Genomic DNA, 26,505 nt, shown 5'->3' on the forward strand with positions numbered 1-26,505 from the left:
GATGGGAGGATATAATGATATAGCCACCAGCCATCATAACCCTAGAATATATATAGTTTAAGCAAGCACTTTATATAATAATGTGAAGCCTTTAAATGGTGGTGGATCAAAACAAGTCAACATACATTGTAACAAGCTTTTCTGCCTATATACCAATAACTTACACTATGGAAAAAAAGAGATCTGGGGGGGAAAAGCATACAATTTTTAAACCATTTATTTTTTTTTTTTGTGAGGTGGTACTAACAAGTCTTAAGATTCTAACTGAAGTTGTCATTTGAAAGCCTTTGAGGCTCAGTTGTATGTCATGTAGCGAGGAGTAGCACTGAATTTGGCATAAGACTTAATGACCTTATTTACAGCTTCCAAGAAATCCTTCTCAGTAGCAATTTTTCGCCGTGCTCGGATTGCAAACATACCAGCTTCTGTGCAAACACTTCTAATCTCGGCACCTGTTAAACAAAAAGAAAAGAAACGCTTAATTATGGTCGCCCAAACAGACAGACTGGCAAAATAAACAACACCTTTTCTCTTACCAGTGCTATTTGGACATAGTCGTGCTAACAATTCAAATCTGATATCTCTTTCAACACTCATTGAACGAGCATGAATCTTAAAGATGTGAGTCCGACCCTAAAAATGAAGGAATCGACAAAGTATTAAAATGGGGGGGGAACACAGAAAAAACTCAAGAATTCCTTTTCTAAAATGAAATAATTTTCTTACCTCTAAATCAGGTAAGCTAAATTCAATCTTTCTATCCAATCGCCCTGGCCTCATCAGTGCTGGGTCCAGAGTATCAGGTCTATTGGTGGCCATCAGCACTTTAATGTTGCCTCGAGGATCAAAACCATCCAGCTGATTAATCAGTTCTAACATTGTTCTCTGTACTTCATTGTCACCTCCAGCACCATCATCAAACCGAGCCCCTAAGAAAACAAGAGAAAAACATTTCATGTCCACCAAGAGAACCAAGAGTAGTAGCACTACTTAATGGTACTGTCAGTCTCAGCTCAAATTACCTCTAGCACAAATGCACATCTTACTTTGAAGTAAATCAGGTACACAAAACTAATTAGAAAGTGAATCTTTGCTTTTAAAAGAATTCACCACAGATTTACTTAACATTGTCTCCTTTAAAGTTTAATTATAATTAATTTAGGTAGTGGGAATTATGCAGGGGCACTTTACCACAGAGATACATCACCAGTACCAGTACCTTTTTTTTTTTTTAATTTTAAGATAGGGTCTCGCTAAGTTGTTGAGTCTCCTGGAACTTGTGTATTCTTACCTTACTGCATGAGTAGCTGGAATTAAAGGGGTGCACCATCATGCTTGGCTCCTTTACAGTATTTTGAAGACCTTTAAGGAATTTTGTTTATAAATCACTTAACCACCTCTATTGTTTGATACTTGGTTAAGGCAACTTAAGCACTATCATGGATGTTTGACTATATTATCAAATTATCATACTATTTTAATTTTCTCAAAATTTTCCTTTAAAATGTCTAAATAATATAATAAACCACAGCAGTTTATTATGAAGCTGAATGATATATGAAATTACTCTAGGCTCATGTCTTATTTCAACCAGAATAGCAAAAATGGGGGAAAAAATAGCCTGCAAATATACTTTTTTTACTTGTAAGTTATATAAATACATATTATTAATGTATACATTAATAAAACACCAAAAATGGACATTTAAATAAAGATTAAAAATACAAAAGGAAGTTTTAGTGTTTGCTTCCTATACCCTAAAACAATGTTTTTCTACACAATCTACTTTGGAAACCAGAGCCTCAAAGTACCCTGACATTATAAGGTTTGTTATAGATGATATTAGAGTAGAACACTACACATCATTACACTGCAGCCAAATAATGGCCTTTGAAAACATTAGTGGCACAATGTCCAAACCCAACAATGCCCATGCAATCTAAAACCACCTAACATCATTACCCAAATAGTTCAAGTCATTTTTGTCATTCAGTTTATTAAATAACAATTAACTACATGGAAATGTGATACTTCTCCAGCCACTAAGGAGTATTAAAGACTACAACAACAGTCAATGCCTATAGGAGAGTTGAGTGTTTTCAAAGTCTATCACATTCATTACTTAATTTTAACCTCTCAAAAACCCATAAGGCAGGAATTATCATTTCCTTTATAATTTGAGCAATCTGGAGCTTGAAGCTTAGTTAAAATAAGTTACCTAGACTACTAATACTGTATCTCATCAAATCTATGAGGCTAACTTATGTAAACTAAAATAATCACCACCAATCAAATTATAACAAAGAGCTTTCACATTAAGAGACAACTCATCTCAATGTAGGAGTTATTAATGCAAGTGCAGAAATATGTGTCACAATAATGATACGGTACAAAAATAAAGGCTTTGAAAAATGTCAATACTATATAGTATTTCTTTTTTCCTTTATGGTTTAGCCCTACTCTTAAGCAGATCTGTGGTTTAAAGGTCCCAGAGCTCATAAAGGAGTCAGAATTAAAATTTTGCACAAGATGAACATAATAGAACTTTAACACATATCACTTTAGAGCTCTTATGAACTCCAATCCTAAAGAATTTCTTTAAAATACCATTCATACCTCCAATGGCATCGATTTCATCAAAGAAGATAAGGCAGGCTTTTTTTGTTCTGGCCATTTCAAAAAGTTCACGAACCATTCGAGCCCCCTAAAGAGAAAAACTAATTTATTAATTCAGAGTTGGTTTTTAAATCTTTTAACATAAAGTACACAGTTATGTTTCAAAAGTTTCACTACTTAAACTCTTAAAGAGTATTCTCAACCATCTTTACCTAAATCTTTTTTAAAGATTGAAGTTTGCTACTACTAACATCAAATTGATCTTATTAGCCTCAAAACAATATTAATTTTTCATGATTCTGTTAAATAATACTAACTTAAGGAAATAAAAGCATCTGCTCTATCACTTGGAATTGCTAATTATCAAATTTGACTTATGAACATGGATCAGAAAATCAAAGTATATCTCAACTTTGTGTGGCTCCTTTTCTAATTCTTATTTCAAGTATACTTATCATTAATAGGTTTCATAGTCCTAGTTAGTGCCTAAATATATAGAGGTGCATATATATATATACACATACATACATATACGCAATTGATGTTCTCCTTTTCTTATTAGACCATAAAACACTGTCCCTGAAATAAAATTTTATTCACAAAGCATTTCTGGGTCATTTGTCTCACAAACCAGATTTGTATAACGTGTAATCCTTGTACCAGGGATTGAACCCAGGGACGTTTAATCACTGAACCACATCCCCAAGTCATTTTATTTTTTATTGTGTAACAGGGTCTCAATAAGCTATTGAGGGCCTTGCTAACTTATTGAGTTTGACCATGAATTCACGATCATTCTGCCTCAGCCTCCCAAGTCACTGGGATTACAGGGGTACACCACTGCACCTGGGCATCTTTGTCAAATTATAAATAGTTGTCTTTTTCCAAATGACCACAAGTGAAGGTTGCTGACTTCTGGATTTCTCAATCACCAATTACAATCACACTCAAGAAATTTTAGTCCTCAATCCCTCATAATAAAATGTGAATTACTATTTTAATTTCATTCATCTTCAACAGACTTATATATTCTTTGATTTTGATGAATTTACTTTACCTCTCCAACGTATTTCTGTACAAGTTCGGATCCAATAACTCGAATGAAGCAAGCATCAGTCCTATTAGCAACTGCCCTGGCACAGAGTGTCTTGCCTGTGCCTGGGGGACCAAACAGCAGCACACCCTTGGGAGGCTCAATGCCAAGGTTAACAAACCTCTCTGGCTGTTGACAGAGACAGAATTTTTTCATTTATCATTTCCGTATAATAAAAATAAGACTATGTCTACATCAATATTAGGCCCATAATTTATAATTTGATATAAATAAGAAATATTACTTTACCTATAATATGTAAAATAGACTCTTACCAACATTTAAGGCTGAATTTTTGTTGTTGTTGCTGTTTTGGGTAATTGTAGATGGAGAGCATGCCTTTGTTTTGTTTCATTTTTATGTGGTGGTAAGGATCGAACCCAGTGCCTCACACATGCTAGGCAAGCACTCTGCCACCGAGTGACATCCCCAGCCCATCCTGAATGGTTTTTAAAGGTGCTTTATGAACTTTTATGAACAGTTATGAACAAAACATTTTCCTTTTTTTTTCCTTAAGAAAAATTAGTGTTTAAAGAATGAAAGTATTATCTGGTATTTAATACCTAATTTTTCATGATCTAAGTTTAATTTTTTTCCTCTTGATGTCATTAGTATACGTAGTTTCTTCTATAATTAACCTATAACATATTTAACCTAGTGCTAGAGGTAACATCTCAATTTCCTTTACTGATCTAAATAGTAGGTCTTTCTTTTTTTAAATACAAATTAATCATTTCATCCTTTTTGATCGTTTTGTTTGTTTCCTTTTTATGTGGTACTAAGGATCGAACCCAGTGCCTCACATACTGTAATTTACCTCCCCACCCTTTCAAAAATTTTCATTCAGGAAAATATTAACCTTAACAGCTTTCTAATATGTAACCAATTTTAGTGCTCAATACACAAAAGATTATTACATCTTTCTAACACAAAAATGTGAATGCAATATTGAAATTACTTACATGAAGTAGTGGGGTTTCAACCACTTCTCTCAATTTCTCAATCTGTTCCTTACAACCACCAACATCACTGTAAGTGACATCAGGTTTTTCCTCTACCTAAGAGAGCAATAACATTGCTTCATAAATAATTACTGACTTTTGATTAACTAGTCCAGTACAGTAGACTCAATATCATAAAAGAAAAATCAGACTTATAAACAAGAATTTTAATAAAAATGGAGTACATTGCCCAGTGTCCTAGAATTATTTGCTCTATATATACATTTTTACTGATACTGATTTTTTAAAAATTTTTAGTTATAGGTGGACACAATATCTTTATGACATTAACAAGTAAGACAAACAAGTAAAATAAAGGTTGATAAGGACTATCTCGTCTGAAAAGTTATTTTTAAATTTTTGGCAATTTTTTGATACATGCCCAGATACTTAAATTTTGGGAATAATGAATGCAATTGTATTAGAAGCCATGCCAACCAATTGTTTTCCCTCCCAGAGTTTCTTACCTGCATCATGGTAACTGTTGGGTCAATCTTAGGAGGCAGTGGAATGTGGATTTGATACTTATTTCTGTCCACACTAAGGAGGTAAAAAACATACTCAGTAACACATTCTTTAAGCTTTCTAAGGGCCTTTATGTTTAGTCTTTAATCCTCAAACCATACTTTTAAGCAAGCAAGAGAAACACAGTTATGCAAAGAGAAACATTAAAAGTTAGGACACTAAAACACCAGCCTGACATGGCAAACAACCTACACAAGTGCAATGAAACCCTAGACCCAAAGGGGAAGGGAAAATTTTACAAAATTTACTGAGTGGATTATTATGTATTCTATAGACATTACCTCAATCCTTGTAACTCTCTTTAAGCAAGTACCTCCTCTACTTATACCATGTTACCTACCTTAAATGGACCAGTAAATTCAACTGTAAAAATTATGTACTTGCTTTATGACATTTGAAATCACACAAAAAAAGCAAAAGTTAAGAGTGGAAAGCAGGGAAGATGATAGGAAGTTAGGGAGTAGATGGATGGAAAAGAAAGGCTGTTCAACTGTACTATATTATTATTAATACATGGCACTGTATTCATTCATTCATATCAAAGCCAAGGTATGAATGTGACCTGATGTCTTTAATAAAAGAAGCGTATTTATTGTAAATAGAAATCTTACCCAACTCTCATCCCTTCTTCAATGTCAGTAGGTGCCACCTGATCGCTGAGGTCTACCACGAACTTGGCAAACTGCTTCACATTGATAATGTATTTTGGGTCCTCTGAATCAGCATTAATTATCTTTGTACACCTAACACAGCAAAAGGCTTGATTAGAGTATGAAATCTAAACCACTAATAATGAATTCAAGTAACTAGATTATCAGGACACGTAGGACACTAATGAGCAAGTATAATGTTGAACTGAACTGTAGAAACTGGGCCACTGTTAAAGATTCCATTCTATGCTCAGCCCCAAGGATCCACTCAATTTTAGCCAGGCAACCAAATTTTCAAATGATCATACCCCTGGAAAATTAAATCCAAACATTTTATTAGGAAGTTCTCAAATTTCTTGATTTTTTTTTCCTATTTATTATTAGGGATACCCCTTTGTATCTTGATTTCCTTCTTATTTTTCCTAAAAGAAGACAGTCATATTATCTCATGTCAAATTCAATAGTAAATGTGTTTTCATGAGTTTTTTCTTTAAATACATTTTTACTGCTACTGATTCTTAAAAAATTTTTAGTTATAGGTGGACACAATATCTTTATTTTATTTTTATGTGGTGCTGAGGATCGAACCCAGTGCCTCACGCACTGAGAAAACAGCTATCTTAGTCAGAAAAAAGTTAAGCTAGCATCCTACCTCACATCATATTAAAAAAACTAAAACAGGACTGGGATTGTGGCTCAGCGGTAGAGCGCTCGCCTGGCATGTGTGAGGCCCTGGATTCGATCCTCAGCATCATGTAAAAATAAAGAAAGAAAAATAAATAAATTAAAAAAAATAAAGAAAGAAAGATATGTGTCCAGTTATAACTAAAAAATAAATATTAAAAAAACGAAAACAACAAAGACCTCCAAGGACCTGTGGTTGAACACAAAAAATTCAATGCAAGCATCCATTTTTTTTCCTCTTTAAACATAATGCCACTAGAACCAGAAAGGAATTTTTAAAAGGGAATAAACAGGTCTGGGGGTTTGGCTCAGCGGTAAGGCACTTGCCTAGCATGTGCAAGGCACTGGGTTCCATCCTCGGCGGCACATAAAAATAAACAAATAAAATAAAGGTACTGTGTCCAACTACAACTAAAAAAAAAAAGAAAGAAAAAAAAGGGAAATAAACATATTAAAGAGACCATACACAACTAAATTTTGTAAAGTAGAAAACAGATGTACATGTGGTAAATGAGAGAAGAATCAAGAAAAATTGAATCCTAAAGGAAAATGAAGAAGGCAGACATCTTCCTTGATTAGGTCAAATTCAGCAAAGGCTCAGAGACCAGATAGGATGCAGGTGAAGGCAGAAGATGTGGCCTGTACTTCCCTTGAATAGACAAAAGATTACCTCTACTCTCTAGAGTAGAAATCAGCCAATTACTTGTGGGCCAAATCCTGCTTGTTTTTAAACATGAATATCTACAATTAGTTTGATTTCTCTCTGATTATATCAATTTAAGTGGGGTAGGGAGGGAGAGCATGGGAGGAAGATTATTTCTAGATAGGGAAAAGGGGTGGGAGGGAAAGGGAAGGGGAATAGCAAGGATGGTGGAAGGTGATAGTCATCATTAGATAACTGATGTCTGCCTTCTTCATTTTCCTTTAGGATTCAATTTTTCTTGATTCTTCTCTCATTTACCACATGTGCATCATTTTTTAGTTGTAGTTGGACACATCAAAACACATGTATGAAGATTTGAATTTGGTGTCAACATAACTTATATACAGAGATATGATAAATTGTGGTATATATGTGTATTAAGAATTGTAATGCAAAAAAAAAGAGTACATATATGTATAATGGCATAATTTGGCATGAACATACTTTTATACAGAGTTATGAAAAACTATGCTGTAAATGGGTAATATTGAGTGTAATGCATTACACTATTGTCATGTATGTAAAAATAAAAATAAATAAATAAATAAGTCAAAGATATTTACCATTTGGCCCTTTATGAAAAGTTTGTTAAACGCTGTTCTGTAGAAAGTAAAATGGGGTAGCAAGGAATGCCAGAGGAAGGCTTGGGTAAATTTATTGAAAATGAGAAGTTAGGGGTGGGCAATAAAGCAGGCCAGAAAGTGCTAGGAAATACTCAAGGAAGATGAAGCTGAGAAAACACCTGATGGATCTATGCATCTGAAGAACAATTTAGACGAAAAAAAAAAAAAAAAAAAAACTCAAAAGTTAGTAAAGTATATAGAAAACCAGGCAAACGGGACGGAAACAAGTTGATTCTAACAGGGATAACAAAAAGTGGTATAAGAAAGGAAAAAGTAATCATAGTTTACCACTTGGCTCCTTGTGAATAGAGTTTACTTGGATATAATTATATAAACATTGAAAACTTACCTAATCAAAATTACAAAATAGTAATTATATTGGGAGGATATGGGGATAGGAAGGGTACACCTTTAGGATGAAGGGGGAGGAAACAAACCCCAAACCCAAACAAAATCCTCATCTTCCATGGTAGGAAGCCAAGACCTAATATCTAAACTTAAAAAAGAAAAAATTGACATGTAGAATCTAGAATACACAAAGAGTAAATGTGCTCATTAGAACCTGAAGGTAGAAAACAAAATAATCAGCTGAAGAAAGTGAAAATGAACATCTCTAGAAATTGGAAAATACAGCTATTATTACATAACTATTAAGTTTTTAAAATGATGATAAAACAAAAATCAATGAGTAAACGAAAAGATGGAGAAAGAGATACAAGGAGGGTAGAAGGAAAAAAACCAACTTTTAGCTGTATTAAAGAAATAAGAATCAAAATAAAATTTTAAAACATTAGAGAATATGTATGTAGCCTTGGATTGGAGTGGGCTTTCCTAAGCAATATCAACATCCAAGAGGGACAATGAAAGTACTGATTTATTTTACCTTCTAAAAATTTAAAACATTCATACAGCAATATACCAAAAAGTTAAGTGACACACTTTGAAAAATGTAACATATTTAAGATTAATATGTACAATATATGAATGTTTCTAAAATCTAATAAGAACCCAATAGAGCAAAACATGTCAAAGAAATACAGATGTTTAATAAGAAGTACTAGTAATCAGTGCAATACAAATTAAAATGAAAAATTTCTATAAAACTGGCAAAAATCTATCAGGCAAACAGGCATTTGACTGAAACCTTCTTAGTAAGTAAAGAGTATAAACCTGTTAAACCACTTGGCTTCACAGATTTTCAAAACTGTAAATGACTCTGACCCCATAAATCACTTCTAGTAAACTAACCTATAGAAATGTATGCATGTGGGCTGGGGATGTGGCTCAAGTGGTAATGCGCTCATCTGGCATGCATGGGGCGCTGGGTTTGATCCTCAGTACCACATAAAAATAAAATAAAGATGTGTGTCCACCGAAAAAAAAAAAAAAAAAAACCTAAAAAATAAATATTAAAAAATTCTCTCTTAAAAAAAAAGAAAAAAAAGAAATGTATGCATGTACACAGAGAAATGTTTAATTAGGGCACTATGTATAACAAAATTACAAACTGCTTGCTTGTATCAACAGATTATTTCTTTTTTCCCTTTTTAAAAAAATTAAAGAAGTAAATGTTAAAGATATGTAACGCCTATGTTAAAGATAATGAAAGATTTCCAAACCAGTGTAGTTATGTCTTAAAAAACCTTCCACTTGTTTCTCTACATGCTGATACACACATAAAGATATGCAGAGGAATAGGAAGACCAAACTCTTTTCAGTAGTTACATTTAAGGAAGAGGCAATCAGAGAGCAAAGATGAGAAGGGAGGTTTTAATAATAAGCTCTGCATATTTCTGTATCATTTTAATCTTTTACTTATGACGTTACGTCTTTTTGAATAATTGCATAAAATTTTACCTCCAGATACTTTTGTAGAAAGTTTTTATTTATACAGAATTTGAAATAAAAATTCCCTATAAACTATTGCATTATCCCTAAGTCTAAAAAGTGCTTGAAAATACAGGCTGGAGTTGTGGCTCAGAGGTAGAGCACTCACCTAGAACGCATGAGGCACTAGGATCGATCCTAAGTACCACATAAAAAACAAATTTTAAAAAAAGGTATTATGTCCAACTACAACCAAAAAATTAATATTTTAAAAAAGAAAATACTAGATAACAATAAATTTCCACAGAAAATTGTGTATACCTTGCAACCTGTAAAGGCTGTTCACTCTGGAGAGTTTGCTTGTCTGCAGCCAAGTCCCAGAGTGCTGGTGGGGCCAGGCCAGTGTCAGATTCTTTAATACCTACAGAGAGAAAAACAACAAAATTTACCAAAATGTAATACATTTTCCTAACATAAGCTTTCTCAATCTTAGCACTATTGGCATGTTATGGGGACTATCCTATATGTTGTATGATGTTCAGCATCATGCTTGGCCTCTAGCCACTAGATGTTACTAATATTGCCTTCCCCCAAGTCAGAAGAATCAAGACGGTTTCCAGACATTGTCAAAGGCCTGGGGGGCAAAATCGCCCAACTTGAAAATATTACTGCCCTAAAGTAATTATCAAACCAAAAAATTTAATGAAATACTTGACATCTTTCATGTAGGTCAAAAAATGTAAAACTTCACTGCTAAAGTTCCCAAAAAGAAAAGTTTCCACTACCAGGCAATACTCTGCAATACTCTCCAGCAATACTATGTGAAATAATGTTTTTATTCAAAATTTTATTTGCTGCATTTGTTGGAGTTTACTAAATAAGGCCTTCATCAACAGAAACATCACTTGCTTAGAGGATGATGATGTTTTTTAATACATAAGCATTAAGCCTTGTAAAAAAGCAGTGAAAGAGACTGTTAAGTAAGATCTAATTTCTTAATAGAGGAAGAATAATAATTTCTTTTAAAATTTATAATTTATGAAAGATTAAAATTTACATTTAAACTCTTACTATAATTAACACATTACATTTAAAGAGAGGAAACGGGATTAAAAAATACATACCAGTGAGCTCATTAATTTTCTTAAGAAGTTGTTGAATGTCATCCTCAACCTGCTTGATCTGCCTGGAGTAAGTACTCTGACCCTGGGTGATGAAGATCAGATATCAACAATTTACTAAACAACAGATAAAATTTTTTAACAATTACAATCTTATTAGTATTTATTGTCCCAAAGCCCATGAAGTGAAACACAGAGTGTGTACCATTTTCAGAAGTATTCCTAAGTCAATTACTTTTCCCCAGACCATTGGCCATTATGCAAGATAACAAATAAAAATAAATCCGTTTCTATGCATTTAAACTTTCCATTTCAAGGGCCAGGGATATAGCTCAGCAGTAGAGTGCTTGCCTAAACAGGCATGAAGCCCTGGGTTCAACTCCCAGCACCATAAAATAAACAAACAAATACATAATAATAATAAAAAAAACCTCTCTATCATTCATATCTCAGTTACATACATAATAAGTATAGTAAATATTTCTGTAAATTATTTCAAATATCTTCCCATGTAGTACCACACTTTAATTATGAAAAGTATAAAAAGTATGTATAAGCAGCTTAGATTGCTGAATGCGCTGATCTAGTCTAGACAGGCTTAGGTCATTAATTTTTCAGTGAAGATTACTGTGAACTACCTGACATTCTCCTCTAATTAGTATGGAAGAACAAAACCAAAACTTTTTTTTATTTTAACATAAAATATTTACGTTTTCTAGACATTTTAAGGACTTACGTAAGTTTTCAGCAAGGCAATGTCCCCCTCATCCAGAGCTAAAAGAAAAATGACAATAAATGAAATTCAAACAACTTTTCTGTTCAATTCAAATTGTTTTGAGTGCCAAAACTTGAGTAAAATTACAATGATATAAATACAACAATCAAATAGTTCCTGGATTTAAGAAATGACCTAATTATTGGGAAAATGAATAAATAATTCATAATAAATAGATGAATACATAGTATACATGATTAACATTTATGTACTTTATATAATATGCACCAAAACAACCATTAAGCATGTTTTTTTCCCATTAAGGATCTTAGTTGAATAAATTACACTATGTTATTACAATGAAATACAATGTAGTCATTAAAAATTATAACAGTACAGTAGAAAGCTAAAAGAAGTATCATTTTAAGTAAAACAAGCAGGTTTTAAAAAAATATAAGACGTGCATATAATTTTTTATATAAAAATTCTTTAAAACACATATGAAGATTAGCCCTAACTGGTGTTCATCTAAATGTTAACAGTGGTTATCTGAAATTTCAGGTGATTTATAGTAAATCCTCTTTAAATGGCAATTCTGCATTAGTGAATGTGTGTAGTCACTAAAATTATGTGTAAATCCCCCAATGTGCATTTGCAATCATTTGTGATCATGCACAGAATGCTCTCCTGTTTCAGCTCTCATACAGAAGACCACAGGATGGAGAAGGCGGGGCAACGCAATATAGTTCAAGAAACTTAGCCACCAGTTGGATGGGTTTGAATCCCAACTCTGCAATCTGCTAATGGGAACAGCATTAGGCAAGTCAATACTTTTGAACTTGTTTTCTCTTTTTTGTAAAATAAAAACAACAATCTAACAGGATGAGTCACTTTTAGTATCTAAGATTATACTCCATGTGAAATATGTGTGTATTTCCCCTAGGAGCAATGGTTCAGTATTTCCTAGTTCCTATTTCCTAGAATTTATAAAACAAACCTACTATGAGTAACAAAAGTCAACTCTATATATTTCAAGAAAAAAACGTTTTTGAGCCTACAAGGACAAGCTATTTTCACAGGGCAGGATCCCACCTTCCCCAATAAGTATGAGTAAAAGTCAGAATAACATGCAGGTTACTGCCAACTAGGCCAATTTAACTGAAACATAGTATGGTTAATGAGTAATTAAGTAGTTGGATGTTTGGGGCCCTGGTGAGGTAGTCCAAGAATGCTAGAGTGAATTAAGACAGGACATGGCACATCTTGACACATAGGAACTGTACCTTAGGAAGAATTAGCTAATGTATGGAGAACAAACTGGAGTATGTGAGGCCATTTGGAGGTCACAAGAGCCTGACATATGATGGTGGCAATGAAAAGAGAAATAAAGAGCTAGATAAAAAGTCCTTGGAGGAGAAATCTGCAGCACATGGCAACTAAATGCCAGGAGCTAAGGAAGAGAAGAATCAAAATGATGCCCAGGCTTTACACTGCATATCCCAGAGAAGGTGGTAACTTTTAAGAGAAATCATAAGAAAAACTGGATAGTAAAAGGTCTTGGATTAAAAAACCAATGAAAATAGAGGAGAAAATCCAGTTCTGTTTCAATTTTCTTAAGTTTGTTGTATTACTCTACCTCTCAGAAGAGTTACCATGGCATCTGAAAGCTCTGTTTACAAGGTTAACCCTTGAATGGTATCTGAAAACATGAATTTTTGAGAGTGTTCCAACCATTTCCAGAACTGACAATGAGTAGTAGTTCACTGTCTAAACCCTTTGTACAAATACAACTGCATTTCTTCGAAGAGTGTGAAATTTGGTATGTGGTAGGCAGACAGTGTCTACATGATCAGTCCCCAATAAAAAAACTGGCAATGACTATCTAACAAATTTCCCTAGTTGGTAATATTTTACACGCTGTCACAATTGTTACTGTGAAAATTAGGAGCACCTGTGTGAATCCACAAGCACAACGAACCTTTGAAATTTATCCCTGAACTTCACCCGTGTCTCATTTTCCTTTTGTCTTTGCTGATTTTGTTTTGTATCCTTCTGCTATAATAAATCAGAGTAATAAGGAAAATAGTATGCTAAGTCCTATGAGTCCACCTAATGATCATTACTGAATCTGAGGACACAATCTTGGGAACTCTGTAACACCAGTGTATCCCAAAGCAGCAACCTGGAAGGCAGACAGTAATCTGGCTCTATAATTCAGATACTAGTGTATGAAGTAAAAAAGATTAGGGAATTACATTTGAGAGGCAGCAGTGCAAGATGAGAATGAAATCACCAGTAACAAAAATGCAGAGAAACCATGTGAGGACAGGGAGGATAAACAGAAAGATTCAATAAGAGAAACCAAAGGAGGCCCAAGTGTAACAATGTCAAAAACATCAAGATTAGGACTGAAAAAATAGTAAAGGGTCTTGGATTAAAAAACCAATGATCAATTAGATTTACAAACACAGCAACCAAACTTCAGGAGGTTTAAAACTTAATAAGAGCTAGGTGCTGTGACACAAGCATGTACTCCCAGCAACTTGGGAGGCTAAGGTAGGAGGATCACAAGTTCAAGGCTAGCCTGAAAACTCAGTGAGACCCTGTCTAAAATAAAAAAAAAGAGCTGTGAATGTAGTTCAGTGGTTGAGCATCCCTGGTTTCAATTCCCAGAACCACCAAAAAAAAAGAAAGAAAGAAAAAAGGAGCAGCAGTGAAGAAATGGACTGGTAGGCATAATAGTAATCATAGCTGCCATTTATTGAAAAGTTCACTGACTACAGATAAATAAATGCCATAGATATAACATTTAATCCTATATAAACTTGTAAAGTGAATACAATTGTTTCCATATTATACATTAGAAAAACTGAATGTGACTCGTCCACTAAGTAAGAAGCAAAGTCAAGATTCAAATCTTCCTAACTCTCATGTCCACCCTTTCAGCCACTTTCAGGTAAAAAAAGAAAATGGGTTGTAGCTGGAAAGGATAGATAGAAGAATAGAAAGATCTTTACAAGGGCTGGGGTTACAGTTCAATGATAGTGTTCAATCCCCAGCACTGCGAACATGGGCAAACACACACACACAAAACAACAACAAAAACACTAATCTTCCCAATTGTGTGTGGTTTTAAGATGAAATTGATATTAGTATATTCACAGGAACAAAAGGAAAGCCCATAAGAAAACAAACAAAAGAGGTGGTAATTGATGAAACAAAGTTCTAGAGGAGGAAGGGAAAGGGTCAGGAACAGATATGGGAAGGTTAAGACTTGACAGAAAATAACATCACATTCTGAGGCAGGACCAAAACAAAAAATGGATGATAATAGAAAAGTTAACAGTGCATTTTCAATCTTCTCAGCAGAGAGAAAAAAAAATCATCCGCCAGGAAGACCGGAACTAACTGAAGACTTGAGAAATGTGTAAAAGATTTGAAACAACCACAAAGTGAAAGGGCATTAGCAATACTTCTCAATTGAGACCTGAAGGATTAAGTTGGAAGTAAATTCATCAATGAGATTTCTGTGACTTGTTTGAACAATGTTGGCAGCCTGTGAGCAGAGAAAAGACAAGAAACACTGAGACTTTCAGAATTAAACAGAGAAAAAAAAATGCAATGAGCAAAAATTGGGTATACTAAGTTACCACAAAAAAATAGGAACAGTATGAGCGGGGAAGAATAAGATACCAGATTGAAACAGATCAAAAGTGAGGTCAGGTTAAGGTTCAGTGATAATGAAGACTGAAGAGCAAAAGGTTGTGATGGAAAGAGAAATATGAAGTTTAATAGAAATTAAGTAGCTTCTGTTAATAATAAAGTCTAACAGTATCAACTCCTTAGGTGGTTAAAGTGCAATGATAACAGAAATTGCCAGAATTGAGGTGATCAGTGATCATCAACACAACCACTGAAAATACTCAAAATGATGCCACAGAATAGCAGGCCAGAACATCAAGGGGTTTGAGAATGAAACAACCTGGGGCTAGGCCTAAAAATGTCATGTATTTGCTAGATAACCTTGTAAAAACATTAAAATCTTAGTATTAGTTTCATCACCTGAAAAACAGAGATAACACCATTTTACCTTCAGTGTTTCTGTAAAGATCAAATAAGATACCGATTAAGAAACACCTGAATTTCAATATACATATTAGTTGTAACTATGTCCAAATTTGTTAATTTTACAAAACAATATAGAGAATCACATAGATCACTATGCATATCAAATAGCGAATTTCTGTGATTAGGTTCTCTCACAGGTACTTAGTACCTCTGAAATGTTCAGTCTTACAAGACTTTCAAGGAGACTAGAGTAGAATGAGGACAGAAAATGCTTTTTCTTTGGGAGGAGGGTGTAAATGGTGAAAAGGGGGTTCTAGTAAAAGTTGAAGTTACAAAAGGGAAGAGTAAGAGAAAAACATTTCAAAACACCATAACATTTTAAAATAGCTCAAAAGAAACAAATGGCAACGCCACTTCTAGAATTTACACTACAACTTCACGTGGAAGTTATATAAACAAGGTGCTTTACAATGGTGACCAGGGAAATCTAAACGTCATCAATGCCTTATTAAATATATTATCATACACCCATACGATGGAATACTATATAGATGCAGAAAGACAAACAGCATTACAATGAAATTATTTCTAAATATATATTTTTAAAAAGCAAGATGTTGAAGCCTGCAGAGCATGCTGTATTTATGTAAAAAAAAAATAGAAAATACAAAAGTAGAATTGTTTGTATAGAAAACGTCTAGAAGGCTACGTAAAATGTCAACATTAGCTGCTTCCATGGAGAAGCTGGTGGCTGGGGCCAAGGATGGGAGACTTCAAAATGCCTCTTTCCTAACTCTCGAATTTTGAAACTTGTGAATGCATTATCTAGTCAAATAAGTTGTTATTTTAAAGACAATGTTGTCTCAGGATTCTGGCTACACTGTTATAGTACCAAATTGTCACACTTTGGGGGCCGTTGGCGGAGGTTCGATAAGAGGATGAAGTAACCAAACACCGCCAGGCGAGGGAATTTCTGCAGGCCTGTAAGGCCCTGCAGAGTGCGTAACATCTTCAATTCCCGTGAGATGGAAATTAATTAAAAATTCGACCAGCAACAGATGAATTCACCACTTGAAGCGGGAGGAGGACGAGAGAGAAGGCAGGCCCGGGATTGCCGCCCCGGACTAAATTACTGGGTCAGAAAGGAACAGAACACCGAGCCAGGACGAGAATCTAGCTCCTCTCCAGTGCCAAGGCTGGTCCCACCCAGCTCCTAGATCATGCCTGTCTCAACTGACCTCGGATGGGCTTGTCGTCCTTCTCATCCTCTTTGGTTTTCCGCTGATCGGCACCGAGGTAATCCGGCATTTTTAGGATGCGAGTGCCTCCCTTACTTTCTCAGTGATTACACAGCATCTTCCTCGCTTCCGGTGGTGCTTTCCCTTTCCCTTCCCCACCGGAAGTAGAACCGGCTCCTGGTGCCGGTTTGCTCTGCACCTGAGAGATGACGAGAGCCTTGTAAGGAAACACGTTCTAGCCCCGGTCGTGGCTGGAGAAAAGCGTACTTGTTAGACGGAAACGATGGTCTATTCTGGCCCCTCACCGTCTGTAGTCTCGTAAGATCCTGTAGCAGTAAATTCCAGGACCAACCCTGGCTCAGTCGATGAGTTTAAATCCTGAGTTAGTGTGGCCAATTTGTGTAATGTGTTTAATCTCTGAATTTTAATTTCCTCCTTACCTCACAGGATTAGGAAGACGCCAGATCAAACAGTGTTTGCAAAATGCCTGGCACAAGTGATGGATAGATCTATAAACTAGAACGAAGAATATTTTTCTCATAGGGTATTAATATCCAAACTATACAAAGAATTCCTCCAGCTCAATCATAGAACAACTTTATTTTTAAGATGGGCAAAGAAAAAGAAAGGCAGGCAGGGAGGCAAAGAACTTGAGTCTACATTTCTCTTAAGGTATATAAAGGACAGACTACATGAAAAGGTGTTCAACATAGCTGCTAAGGACAGGCAAATCAAAACCACCTCAAACCCATTAGAATGGTTACTATAAAATTTTTTTAAAAGTAAGTTTGGCAACGATGGGGGTGGGGGGTGGAGAATGAAATTACGTATACCCGATGGGACTGTAGAATGGTGTGATAGATTTGGAAAAGTTTGGGGGGGGGGGGGTTGCACGTTTTGAATTTTTTTTTTTTTAACCTTAGTCATAGAAGGACGCTTATAGTAGAAATACAATTGACTTTTAATATACATCAAATAAACAAAACCCAGAACCCTGTCATTGGAAATATCTTGAAATAAAAATTCATTCTGTTAGGACAGGATAAAAATAATGCTGGCCTTGAAATAGAATCTAACGCTAGAGGGTGTTTTTTTTCTCCAAATGATTATTAAAAGAGATAATGCTGGTAAACGAATAATAGCATGACAAATTGCATCACAGGTATACGTACATAAGTGTATGTATTTGTACAAGTAGAGCTACTGGTAAAAAATAAAAATAAATCAGTGGTTAGGTTCAGGCTAATACATAAAGAAGGATCTTGAAAATTACAATCTAGAAGTAGCTGTTTTTACTGTGTGTGTGTGTGTGTGAGAGAGAGAGAGAGAAACATATGCAAATAACTTTTAAAAGTTATTTTCTACGGCTTGTAAAAATAATCCTTTCTACATGGGTACTAATAAGTCTAGGAACCGTTCTTTCGTGCGCCTTGGTCTCCAGCCGGATCTGAGTGGGTAGAGGAACTAGGTTGCAGCACACGTTGGCGCGGATGGGTGGGGGTGGGATTGGCGTCCACACCACGAAAGACCCATCCCGGAAGTGCTTGCTGCTTGTGTCCACGCGCCGGTTCCTGAGCGTCGTAGAGCCTAGGCGCCAGGCTCGGACGGGGAGGTAGAGCTGGAGGGAACGCAGAGGGCCTTCCGCCGGGGACGTGAGCCGCTGCGCCCGCAGGGCTAGCCCTAGCGCCATCATGCTGCTCCTGCCGAGCGCCGCGGACGGCCAGGGCACCGCCATCACCCACGCTCTGACCTCTGGTACGTGCCCACCAACTCCGGGTCCGTCCCGCTTCAGCCGCCCCTACCTCAGTTTTCCCTCTCGCAATCTTGTAATTTCTCTACCCTTGACCCCGGCGTTTAGCTCCCGGTTCTGTGGGGCAGTCACAAGTGCCCTTTTGCTCCCTGCTTTAAAGTAATCCTGCTCTAGATTGGAAGACTGAGCGGCTTGGGGGCATCTTTCTGCCCCTAAGGTTGTTTTCTTTTCTTGGGGCTGCTGACTCATGGATCCTTCTGAACACTTCGGGACCGAACTCTCCAGTACCCCAGAAAGATACCCATAAGCATCTCCTTGCTTTCGGCAAAGAGACTACCAGCTGCAAACACCCCACGTGTCTGGGATTGTACAAAGCCTTAACACTTTTTTTCTCCTGTACGTTTGCTCCGGCTTTGTAGTTTAAACGTCAGAACTCAGACACTGCTCTAAAGTATTAAAAGACCGCTCCTTGGGCTGCTGGAAAGGTTGGCGGAGATAGACTTTAAAGGCAGTCATAACAAGTGAAACTTGTTCTGCTGCTGTAGATTCTGATTTATAGCTTAGGAAAGTTGTGGAAGTCTCGGGTTTCAGATTCCCATTGCCACTTTCATTGGTGCTTGTTAAATGTGGTTTTGAGTCTTTTTATCCCCCTTCCCTGACCCAAATTGCTATTTTTCAGTTACCAATATACAGATATACAATGCTTTTCTTACAGCAGTGTAGTTTGCAGAGTTCTTTTATGCGTTCTCAATGTTTCTAGGAACTAAATGACCTACGTATTGTTCCCATTTTATAGTTGAAGACCTCTCTGAATCATTTCAAGATACACTGTCAAACCTAGACTAAAGCTCATAGCTTCTGAGTTTAGATCCCAAGGTTATCTAACAGCACAGCAGCATTAGTAAGTCCCCATCAGCTGCTTGTAAAATTATCTTTAGGAACAATCTTGCTAGTGAATCCTTAAAATTATTAGGAGCTATTTTAATTCAAGATTTTAATAATTGAGATAGTTTGAGTTGATTTTTTTTTTTTGGAAGTTAATTCCTAGTGACAGTTTATCATTATGTATTGCTTCATTTCCATTATTGGTATAAAAGTAAAGCAATTTGCAACATTTCTTCCTGTTCCCTACCAGTCTTTTATCCACAGAAAAGTATTGGTTTATTATGGACATTATTGAATGGTTTTATATTTTTTTAGTTATCTGGACAACTTTGATGGAATACTCTGTAGATACTAGAAATGATAATTTCTTGCTACCCCTCATGTAAATAGGATGACTGCAATTATTTTTATAGTTGGTGATTTTAAAATTATATTCTAATGGCATCACTGTTTTAATCTTCCTAAGAAAATATATTGCCCTGAAACAGACTTGTTTCATGTAATACATTGAAGCCTCTCTTACCAATTTCAATCACAGCCTCTGCACTCTGTCAAGTTGAACCTGTGGGAAGATGGTTTGAAGCTTTTGTTAAGAGGAGAACCAGAAATGCTTCTGCCTCTTTTCAGGAACTGGAGGATAAGAAAGAGTTATCAGAGGAATCAGAAGATGAGGAATTGCAGCTGGAAGAGTTTCCCATGCTGAAAACACTTGATCCAAAAGACTGGAAGGTATTTAATCAAATCTTTTTCTCAGTGCATATTGACATAGGCAATATTCCCATGATTTTCCATCCATGTTTTTAAGTGGTACAAAATAAGCATAATTGAGCCCTTTTTGATTGTTAAGCCCAGAATTGGGATAGCACTAGCCATAGTAGAAATCCAGAAAGGTTTCACAGGAAAGATTTTTTTTAAGCTGTCTTCAAAGGATGAGTGGCAGTTAGTGAATCAAAGAAAACTAGATAGGTATAGATACAAAGGAGAAAGAACATGTTCCACTGTAGAGGATTAAAAATGAGTAGAGTGGGATACATAGGGATGGTTGTGAGGAATTAGGCCTAAAATGTACTCTAGACCAAACTCTGTTGTATCCTTTTTATGATATGCTGAAAAAGGAGTTAAAATTTTATTTTCAGGACAGTAGGAAGTCATCAAGTTTCTAAGCTAATTGTAGAAAAATGATTTTCCAGAAAAGTGCTTGAAAGTGGGGACAGACCTAGAGGGAGGAATGAATAATTTACTGAGATAGGGCTGGTGCAGTAATCCAAGCCTGTGAATAAGGAGATGAACTAAAATTGTGGCTGGATTTCGAACAAGAAGAAACAGATTTTATTTATTTATTTTGAAGACATAATTGCCAGGCCTTGGTGACCTTACTTGTATGGTACAAGAGAAGGGGAGGTATTCAGAAAGTTTTCAGCATTCTGATTTAAGTGACCTGCTGGAGTCAGTAACCAACACTAAGCTGTAGGATGAGGAATTTTGTAGAGAATGTTACCTGTATCCAAATTTAGCTTTGTCAAAAATTGAGGTTCTAGGGGCTGGGATGTAGCTCAGTGGCAAAGTGTCTGCATTGCATTTGCAAGGCCCTGGGTTCAACCCCCGGTTCCAAAAAAAAAAAAAAGGAGGTTCTAGCCAGGCATGGTGGAACCACTTGTAATCCCAGCAATGCAGCAGGCTGAGGCAGGAGGATTATAAGTCCAAAGCCAGCTTCTGCACCTTAGCAAGACCCTGTTTCAGAATTTTAAAAGCTGGGGATGTAAAGCTCATTGGTAAAGGATCCCTGAATTCAATCCAGTACTTCCGGGGGGGGGGGGGGGGGGGGAAGCTCTAATAACCACATTGATATAGATGGTCTGTGACCCCAAAGAGATACTAGAGCCAAAGACATTTGAACTCATTGGCACAGGGTGGTAGTTGAGGCTGTGAGAAATTGAATGACATCAGTTGTGGAGAAGAATATAGACAAACAGGTATTATATGTGTATGTTGTGGAATTAGAGTGCCTGAATTCGAGTCTGTTTCCATCACTCTGTGCACTGAGACCTTGGGAAATTTATTGGACATCTCAATGTCTCATTTTCCTTGTTAAAACAGTTAAGATTATTAACAGCTTCAAGGTTGTAATGGGGATTAATGAAATGATACATATAAGGCATTTAGCGCTTGGCACATGATAAATGCTAAACAAATTGTGGACAATAAGGTTCCAGTGTCTTAGGTTGTTTTGAGGATTAAATGGGGTAAAGCATGTGAATAAAACCCTCAAGAGAAAAGCAAGTAAGCACTCAGAAACTGTTAGCTGACTCTCCTGTCATCAATTTCAAAAGAAAAGGACTGAACATTGAAGAACATGGTTATTTGAAGGGGTAGGAAGAAAAGGAACAGCAAAGGATACTAAGGAGGATTGAAAAAAAATAGGGAAATAAAAGAAATGTATTAGTTCAACAAAGATTTGTTGAATTTTAGGCACTATACTCTTCTAGAAACTAAGGGAGGAAGAAGTCTCAAGAAGGAAAAAGCATTCATCAGTGTCAACTGCTTCAGAGAGGGGTCGCTCACAGAACATGAAATGATGAAAGGTCATTGAATTTGAGAAAACAAGTATACATGGCTTCATTGAAAGCTATTCTGGTAAAAGGACTGAAAACAAATTTCTTGGTGGGTTGAGGAGTGATCAGGGAATGATGATGTAGAGATGTAGGTATGAAATACTGTCATAGCTGGATTGTAAAGAAAGAGAAGATAGTAACTTGGGGTGAAGGCAAGGTCAGGAGAAGATAAAATAGGGGAATGTCGAAGTTAAAAAAAAGTCTTAGGTATAGAAATGACATCAGAAGTAAATTACATCAGAACATAGTAATGGTTGATTCAGTGTTCAATTCATTATTTTTATTCATCAAGTATGAATCAAGCCTCTGCTGCTTGTCAAACACTATTATAGGTACCAAGGATATTATGCCATACAAGACAGCATTGTTGCTTCCACATAGTTTATGTTCCATTGAGCAGACAAAAAATAATGCAGAACATGTGTCCAGTAAGCTCCAGGCAAAGAATTAGAATAGGGTGATATGAATAAACTGTCTAGGTGACTAATTTAGATTGAGTAGATGGGAAAGGACTATGAGTTGACATTTCAGACAAAACATGAATGATTTGCAAAGATGTAAGAGAATAGTATTGCATGTAGAGAGTTTATGCAAAGGCAGAAAGAAGAAACTGAAAGAAGGCAACTTGCTGTGACAGAGGGAAGGGCAAGGAGTAGTGGTCAGTGGAAAGCCATTAGAGCATTTTAAGGCCCGGTCATTTTCAGGAACTTTGGAGGAAACAACAACCAAGTCGAAATGCAGGTCTCATTTAAGCTGAGACCTAAAGGATAAGAATGGGGTAGGTACAAGGAGAATATGCCAGGCAGGGAGAAAAACTTAGGAGGCCTTGAAGTGAGAAAAGGCTCAGCATTTTCAGTGAACTAGAACACCAATAGAGGGTCATAGGCCAGGAGGTTAGAGAGAGGGAGTTGCTCTATACCTCTGGCCATCAGAAGGGAGGTCTGTACTAGAGTTAGTTGGGGGTCTTCAGCATGTACCGAGTGTTAGGTATTATATCATCACGTTGGATAAAATCCCCCAGAGGCCTTGTTTGCACATTTTATACAACGTGAGAGATAAACCCCAAAACTGATCTTTGAAAGTCTTCAGGAAGCCAGTAAAGGTGACTAAAAATGTCTGCTGGAAGGTGGAGGGGAATGTGGAGAATGGATTCACATTAACTCTTAAAAGAGACAATGTTTCAAGGACAGCCAATGGAAGTTGAAGTCAAGTGAGAGTGAAAATACCTATGGAAACAAATCTCAGCACCTGTGGTGAGAATGGTCAAAGCAGACTAGATTGAAGTTGAAAAATGAATGCAAGAGGATAAGAATGTGGTGTGAACAGCTTTCTCAAGAAGCTTAACTGACAAGCAGAACTTTGGGGAAGGATGGCCTCAGAAGGGTTTTTAAGGATGAGAGACAATGGCATCTTATGTATTGATGAAAACAATCCACTTGAAATTTAGAAGAAGGTGAAAGATGCTAACCTGAGAAGCTTAGGATGGATTTCAAAACAAAGGAAGCTGAAATAATTCATCATGACAGGAAAGGCTTTCTCAATTGCGAAAGTAGGGAAGGAGAACATGTCCAAGTGCAAGGAGGTTGGTAGATTCTGACATTTAAGTAGGATGATACTAATTTTTAATGGTTTTTTTTCAGGTATAATTGATATACAAAAAAACCCTATTATACATCTAATTTAGTTTGGGATAGCTTCGCTTTTTAGTTAAGCAGCATTCACGACTGTCAGCTTGGGGATGGAGAAAGGTGTGTGAAGTATGAGGAAAGGTGTGTGAAGTATGAGGGAAGGACAGAATGTTTGAAATAGCTAGGAAGTAGAAGAGTGAACTGATTTCCAGACATAATAAAGGATCTATCCATGTGATGTTCGTATCTTGAATTTGAAGGAAAACTAGTCAGTCCTATTTGACTTTTTTCTCCAATGTTGTGTGCCCTCAACTCCTCTTCCTCTTCACCTGATAGCTGTCTTCATTCTCCAAGACAGAATGCACAATTTGAGTTCTGTAAGGAGCCCTCATTCTAGTTGCTACCTCAGCTTATAAATTCACTAGATGTTAACCAAAGGAGAAATGAAAACAGGTACTTCCTATCCACAGACACCTTTTCCCTTAGTTTGATTTTTACTCAGCCTACCTTCTTTACTCCACATGGTTCCTCATTTTGTGCTGTCATTGTCCACTGACCCAACCAGAGGAGCTACTGTAATGCTCCCTTTGGTTCTGAAATATTCCTAGATGTACCTTGATTTCAGAGGGCTACAGGGTATTAATAGATGTTGAGAGAGAAAAGTGTACTTTCAAGTAATTTTAGAAAATGCTAGGTGTTACGGGCCTCTTTGTGTTTGTTTTCCTTTTTGTAATTGGAGGACTTTTTGGAGCCCTTATTAGGCTTATGTGCGTACAAATTATCAAGAAGGCTATACAGTAATTCACATTTCTGAAACTTACATGACCAGAGATCCTATTTTATTCAGAACTTCTCACTGGACTCCTGCCATGAAAGTTTCTCTGTGGGAAATACTGTTTTAGGGTACCATAATATAAGGGATAGGATATATCACTCCGTTTCAAACTTGACTCTCTTGTGTCTTATCAGAACCAAGATCATTATGCAGTGCTTGGACTTGGCCATGTAAGATACAAAGCTACACAGAGACAGATCAAAGCAGCTCGTAAGTACTTAGTTATTTTGAAGTAATTATATATTTGTTATAGGAAATGTTATTTTGAAAAAATATGTAGGGTCATAATCTGTTGCCATAACTCTACATTTAACAATATGTGTAGTAATTGTCATAGCAATATAAAATGTAAGACCAAGGTCTCCTTTGCCTTCATAACCAGAAAAAAATTAATGATGTATGGACTTTCTCATTAGGGATAAAAAATCAGTTTGGGTGTGTGCATGTGTGTGTGTGTGAGAGAGAGAGAGAGAGTGTGTGAGTGGGAGGGAGGGAGGGAAGGAGAGACAGAGAGAAAGAAGTGTGGGGGGCAGGCAGGATAAAGAATACTCCAATAGCAAGCTATTACAAATATTTTACCTCTCTTTGGAAGTATGGGCAGCTGTATTTAGTAGGGGCCCTGCTTTGTTTCTTTGGTTTTTCAATATTATTTAGTGATTTTAGGTCATACCTTTGTCAATATCACCCTTTCCTCTGCCCAAGAGTCCAGTGCTTTGTTATTATTTTACTTCACAAGATTAAATATCGGGGGAGGAAAATGTTGGGAACTGAGACTTCATATACCTTAGAAAGACACCATCCTTTAATGTGCCTAAATGTCCTGTTCTTTTCATTTCTGTGGACATAATTCCTTAAACACCTTGATTAGTGAAGTTTAATGAAAAAGGTGAAGGTGATTAGTTTTCTGTGTTTTATCTTAGGAGAATGTTCTGCCCTCCACTGTAGAGAATGGATATTGAGGTCAGAGGAGGTAAGATTGTGGCCATTTGGAAGAGGAATAGGGAGTCAAGTCCAGCCAAGAAGAGAAAGTACTGTGCTTGGATGAACATGGCTAAACAAGAACTTACGTTGAAAAATGCTGGTTGAGACTTAGTTTAGTAGATAAACTTAATTTTTCCCATTAATGCTTTTATTTAGGAAAATCACAAATATTTTTTAGTAGTGAAGGGATTTATCAGATTATTTTATACTTATTACTGGATTTCTTAAAAGGCTGGCATGATTTTGGACAGAACATATGTTAGTGTATACAAATAGTTATTGCAATATACATAAATGCCAGGAATTACCATGGGAAAGTATTTGCAGAGTCTTACTATAAAAATAGCATATAAGTACTGCATAAGTACTTAGTTATGATGCACACAAATTTGTAAAAAAAATTAGAAGTTATTTTTGAACTATGAAAATATTTGCCATTTTAAAATGAAGGAATTCTTTTGTCTTTCTCTAAAGGATAAAAAATGAGCAAAAATTATAAAGAAATATTCATTTTATTTTTGTTAAGGCCACACTTTTTCTTGACAAAGTAGAAATTAATTTTTGAGTATTCTGTAGTGGAAGTCTTACAACACCTGTGCAGATTGTTAACCATAAGAAAGGAACTGTAATTTATTCCACACCACCCTGGTTGAATATCAGTATTTATTCAGAAGGAGAGTGTCATTTTCCCTACCTCTATAAGCTATATAGTTCAAACTAAACAGTTTAAATAGTTCTGTTAACTAGAGAAGTATAAAATAGACCGTTGCTACTTACTGCTTTCTGAAAGTCTAGTCAAAAAGTGAAAATGCAGTTAGTGTTTGCAAATCCATGATTATTATAGTATAAGCATAATAATACGTAAGATCTTTTGCGTTCTTAGATCATATTACAAATGGTAGTGTTTAAATTGCGTATAGCTGGGCATGGTGGTGCATACCTGTAACATG

The 26,505-nt window shown here is 36.0% G+C and overlaps 2 protein-coding genes across 6 annotated transcripts in view; one reads left to right on the forward strand and one right to left on the reverse strand.

Moving 5' to 3' along the window:
* Positions 1 to 201: 201 nt before the first annotated feature.
* Psmc2 (proteasome 26S subunit, ATPase 2) lies at positions 202 to 17,013 on the reverse strand. The gene is made up of 12 exons (XM_027926442.3): positions 16,865 to 17,013; positions 11,580 to 11,617; positions 10,847 to 10,928; positions 10,044 to 10,143; positions 5,847 to 5,978; positions 5,178 to 5,250; positions 4,672 to 4,767; positions 3,674 to 3,838; positions 2,617 to 2,704; positions 727 to 929; positions 537 to 633; positions 202 to 452 (listed from the first exon to the last, which is right to left on the reverse strand). Exons 1-12 carry the CDS (start codon positions 16,932 to 16,934, stop codon positions 295 to 297), a joined length of 1,302 nt encoding a protein of 433 aa, XP_027782243.1. The 5' UTR covers positions 16,935 to 17,013; the 3' UTR covers positions 202 to 294.
* A 28-nt stretch (positions 17,014 to 17,041) lies between these two features.
* The window catches only part of Dnajc2 (DnaJ heat shock protein family (Hsp40) member C2), a 30,625-nt gene continuing 21,161 nt past the window's right edge, over positions 17,042 to 26,505 (forward strand). The window contains exons 1-3 of one of the 5 annotated variants that reach the window (XM_071613321.1): positions 17,042 to 17,084; positions 20,127 to 20,228; positions 24,709 to 24,784. In XM_071613321.1, the coding sequence (XP_071469422.1) occupies positions 20,196 to 20,228; positions 24,709 to 24,784 (109 nt within the window). In that variant the 5' untranslated portion in view covers positions 17,042 to 17,084; positions 20,127 to 20,195. Of the gene's footprint in view, positions 17,085 to 18,198; positions 18,620 to 20,037; positions 20,229 to 24,708; positions 24,785 to 25,494; positions 25,545 to 26,505 lie in introns of those variants that run through there. The other 4 variants (XM_027926388.3, XM_071613317.1, XM_071613323.1 and 1 more) reach the window with 4 other exon arrangements.

Source organism: Marmota flaviventris, chromosome 1 (assembly GCF_047511675.1).
Source record: "Marmota flaviventris isolate mMarFla1 chromosome 1, mMarFla1.hap1, whole genome shotgun sequence".
Classification (NCBI taxonomy): domain Eukaryota; kingdom Metazoa; phylum Chordata; class Mammalia; order Rodentia; family Sciuridae; genus Marmota; species Marmota flaviventris.

What these genes read in the sequence shown, in the direction of transcription:
- Psmc2 (XM_027926442.3), bottom strand. Translation starts at nt 16,934, where the DNA reads ATGCCGGATTACCTCGGTGCCGATCAGCGGAAAACCAAAGAGGATGAG. An exon ending in TTGCCTTGCTGAAAACTTAC is followed by an intron (nt 10,929 to 11,579) that starts GTAAGTCCTTAA and finishes TTCATCACCCAG; the next exon opens with GGTCAGAGTACTTACTCCAG. An exon ending in ACTATGTCCAAATAGCACTG is followed by an intron (nt 453 to 536) that starts GTAAGAGAAAAG and finishes TTTGTTTAACAG; the next exon opens with GTGCCGAGATTAGAAGTGTT.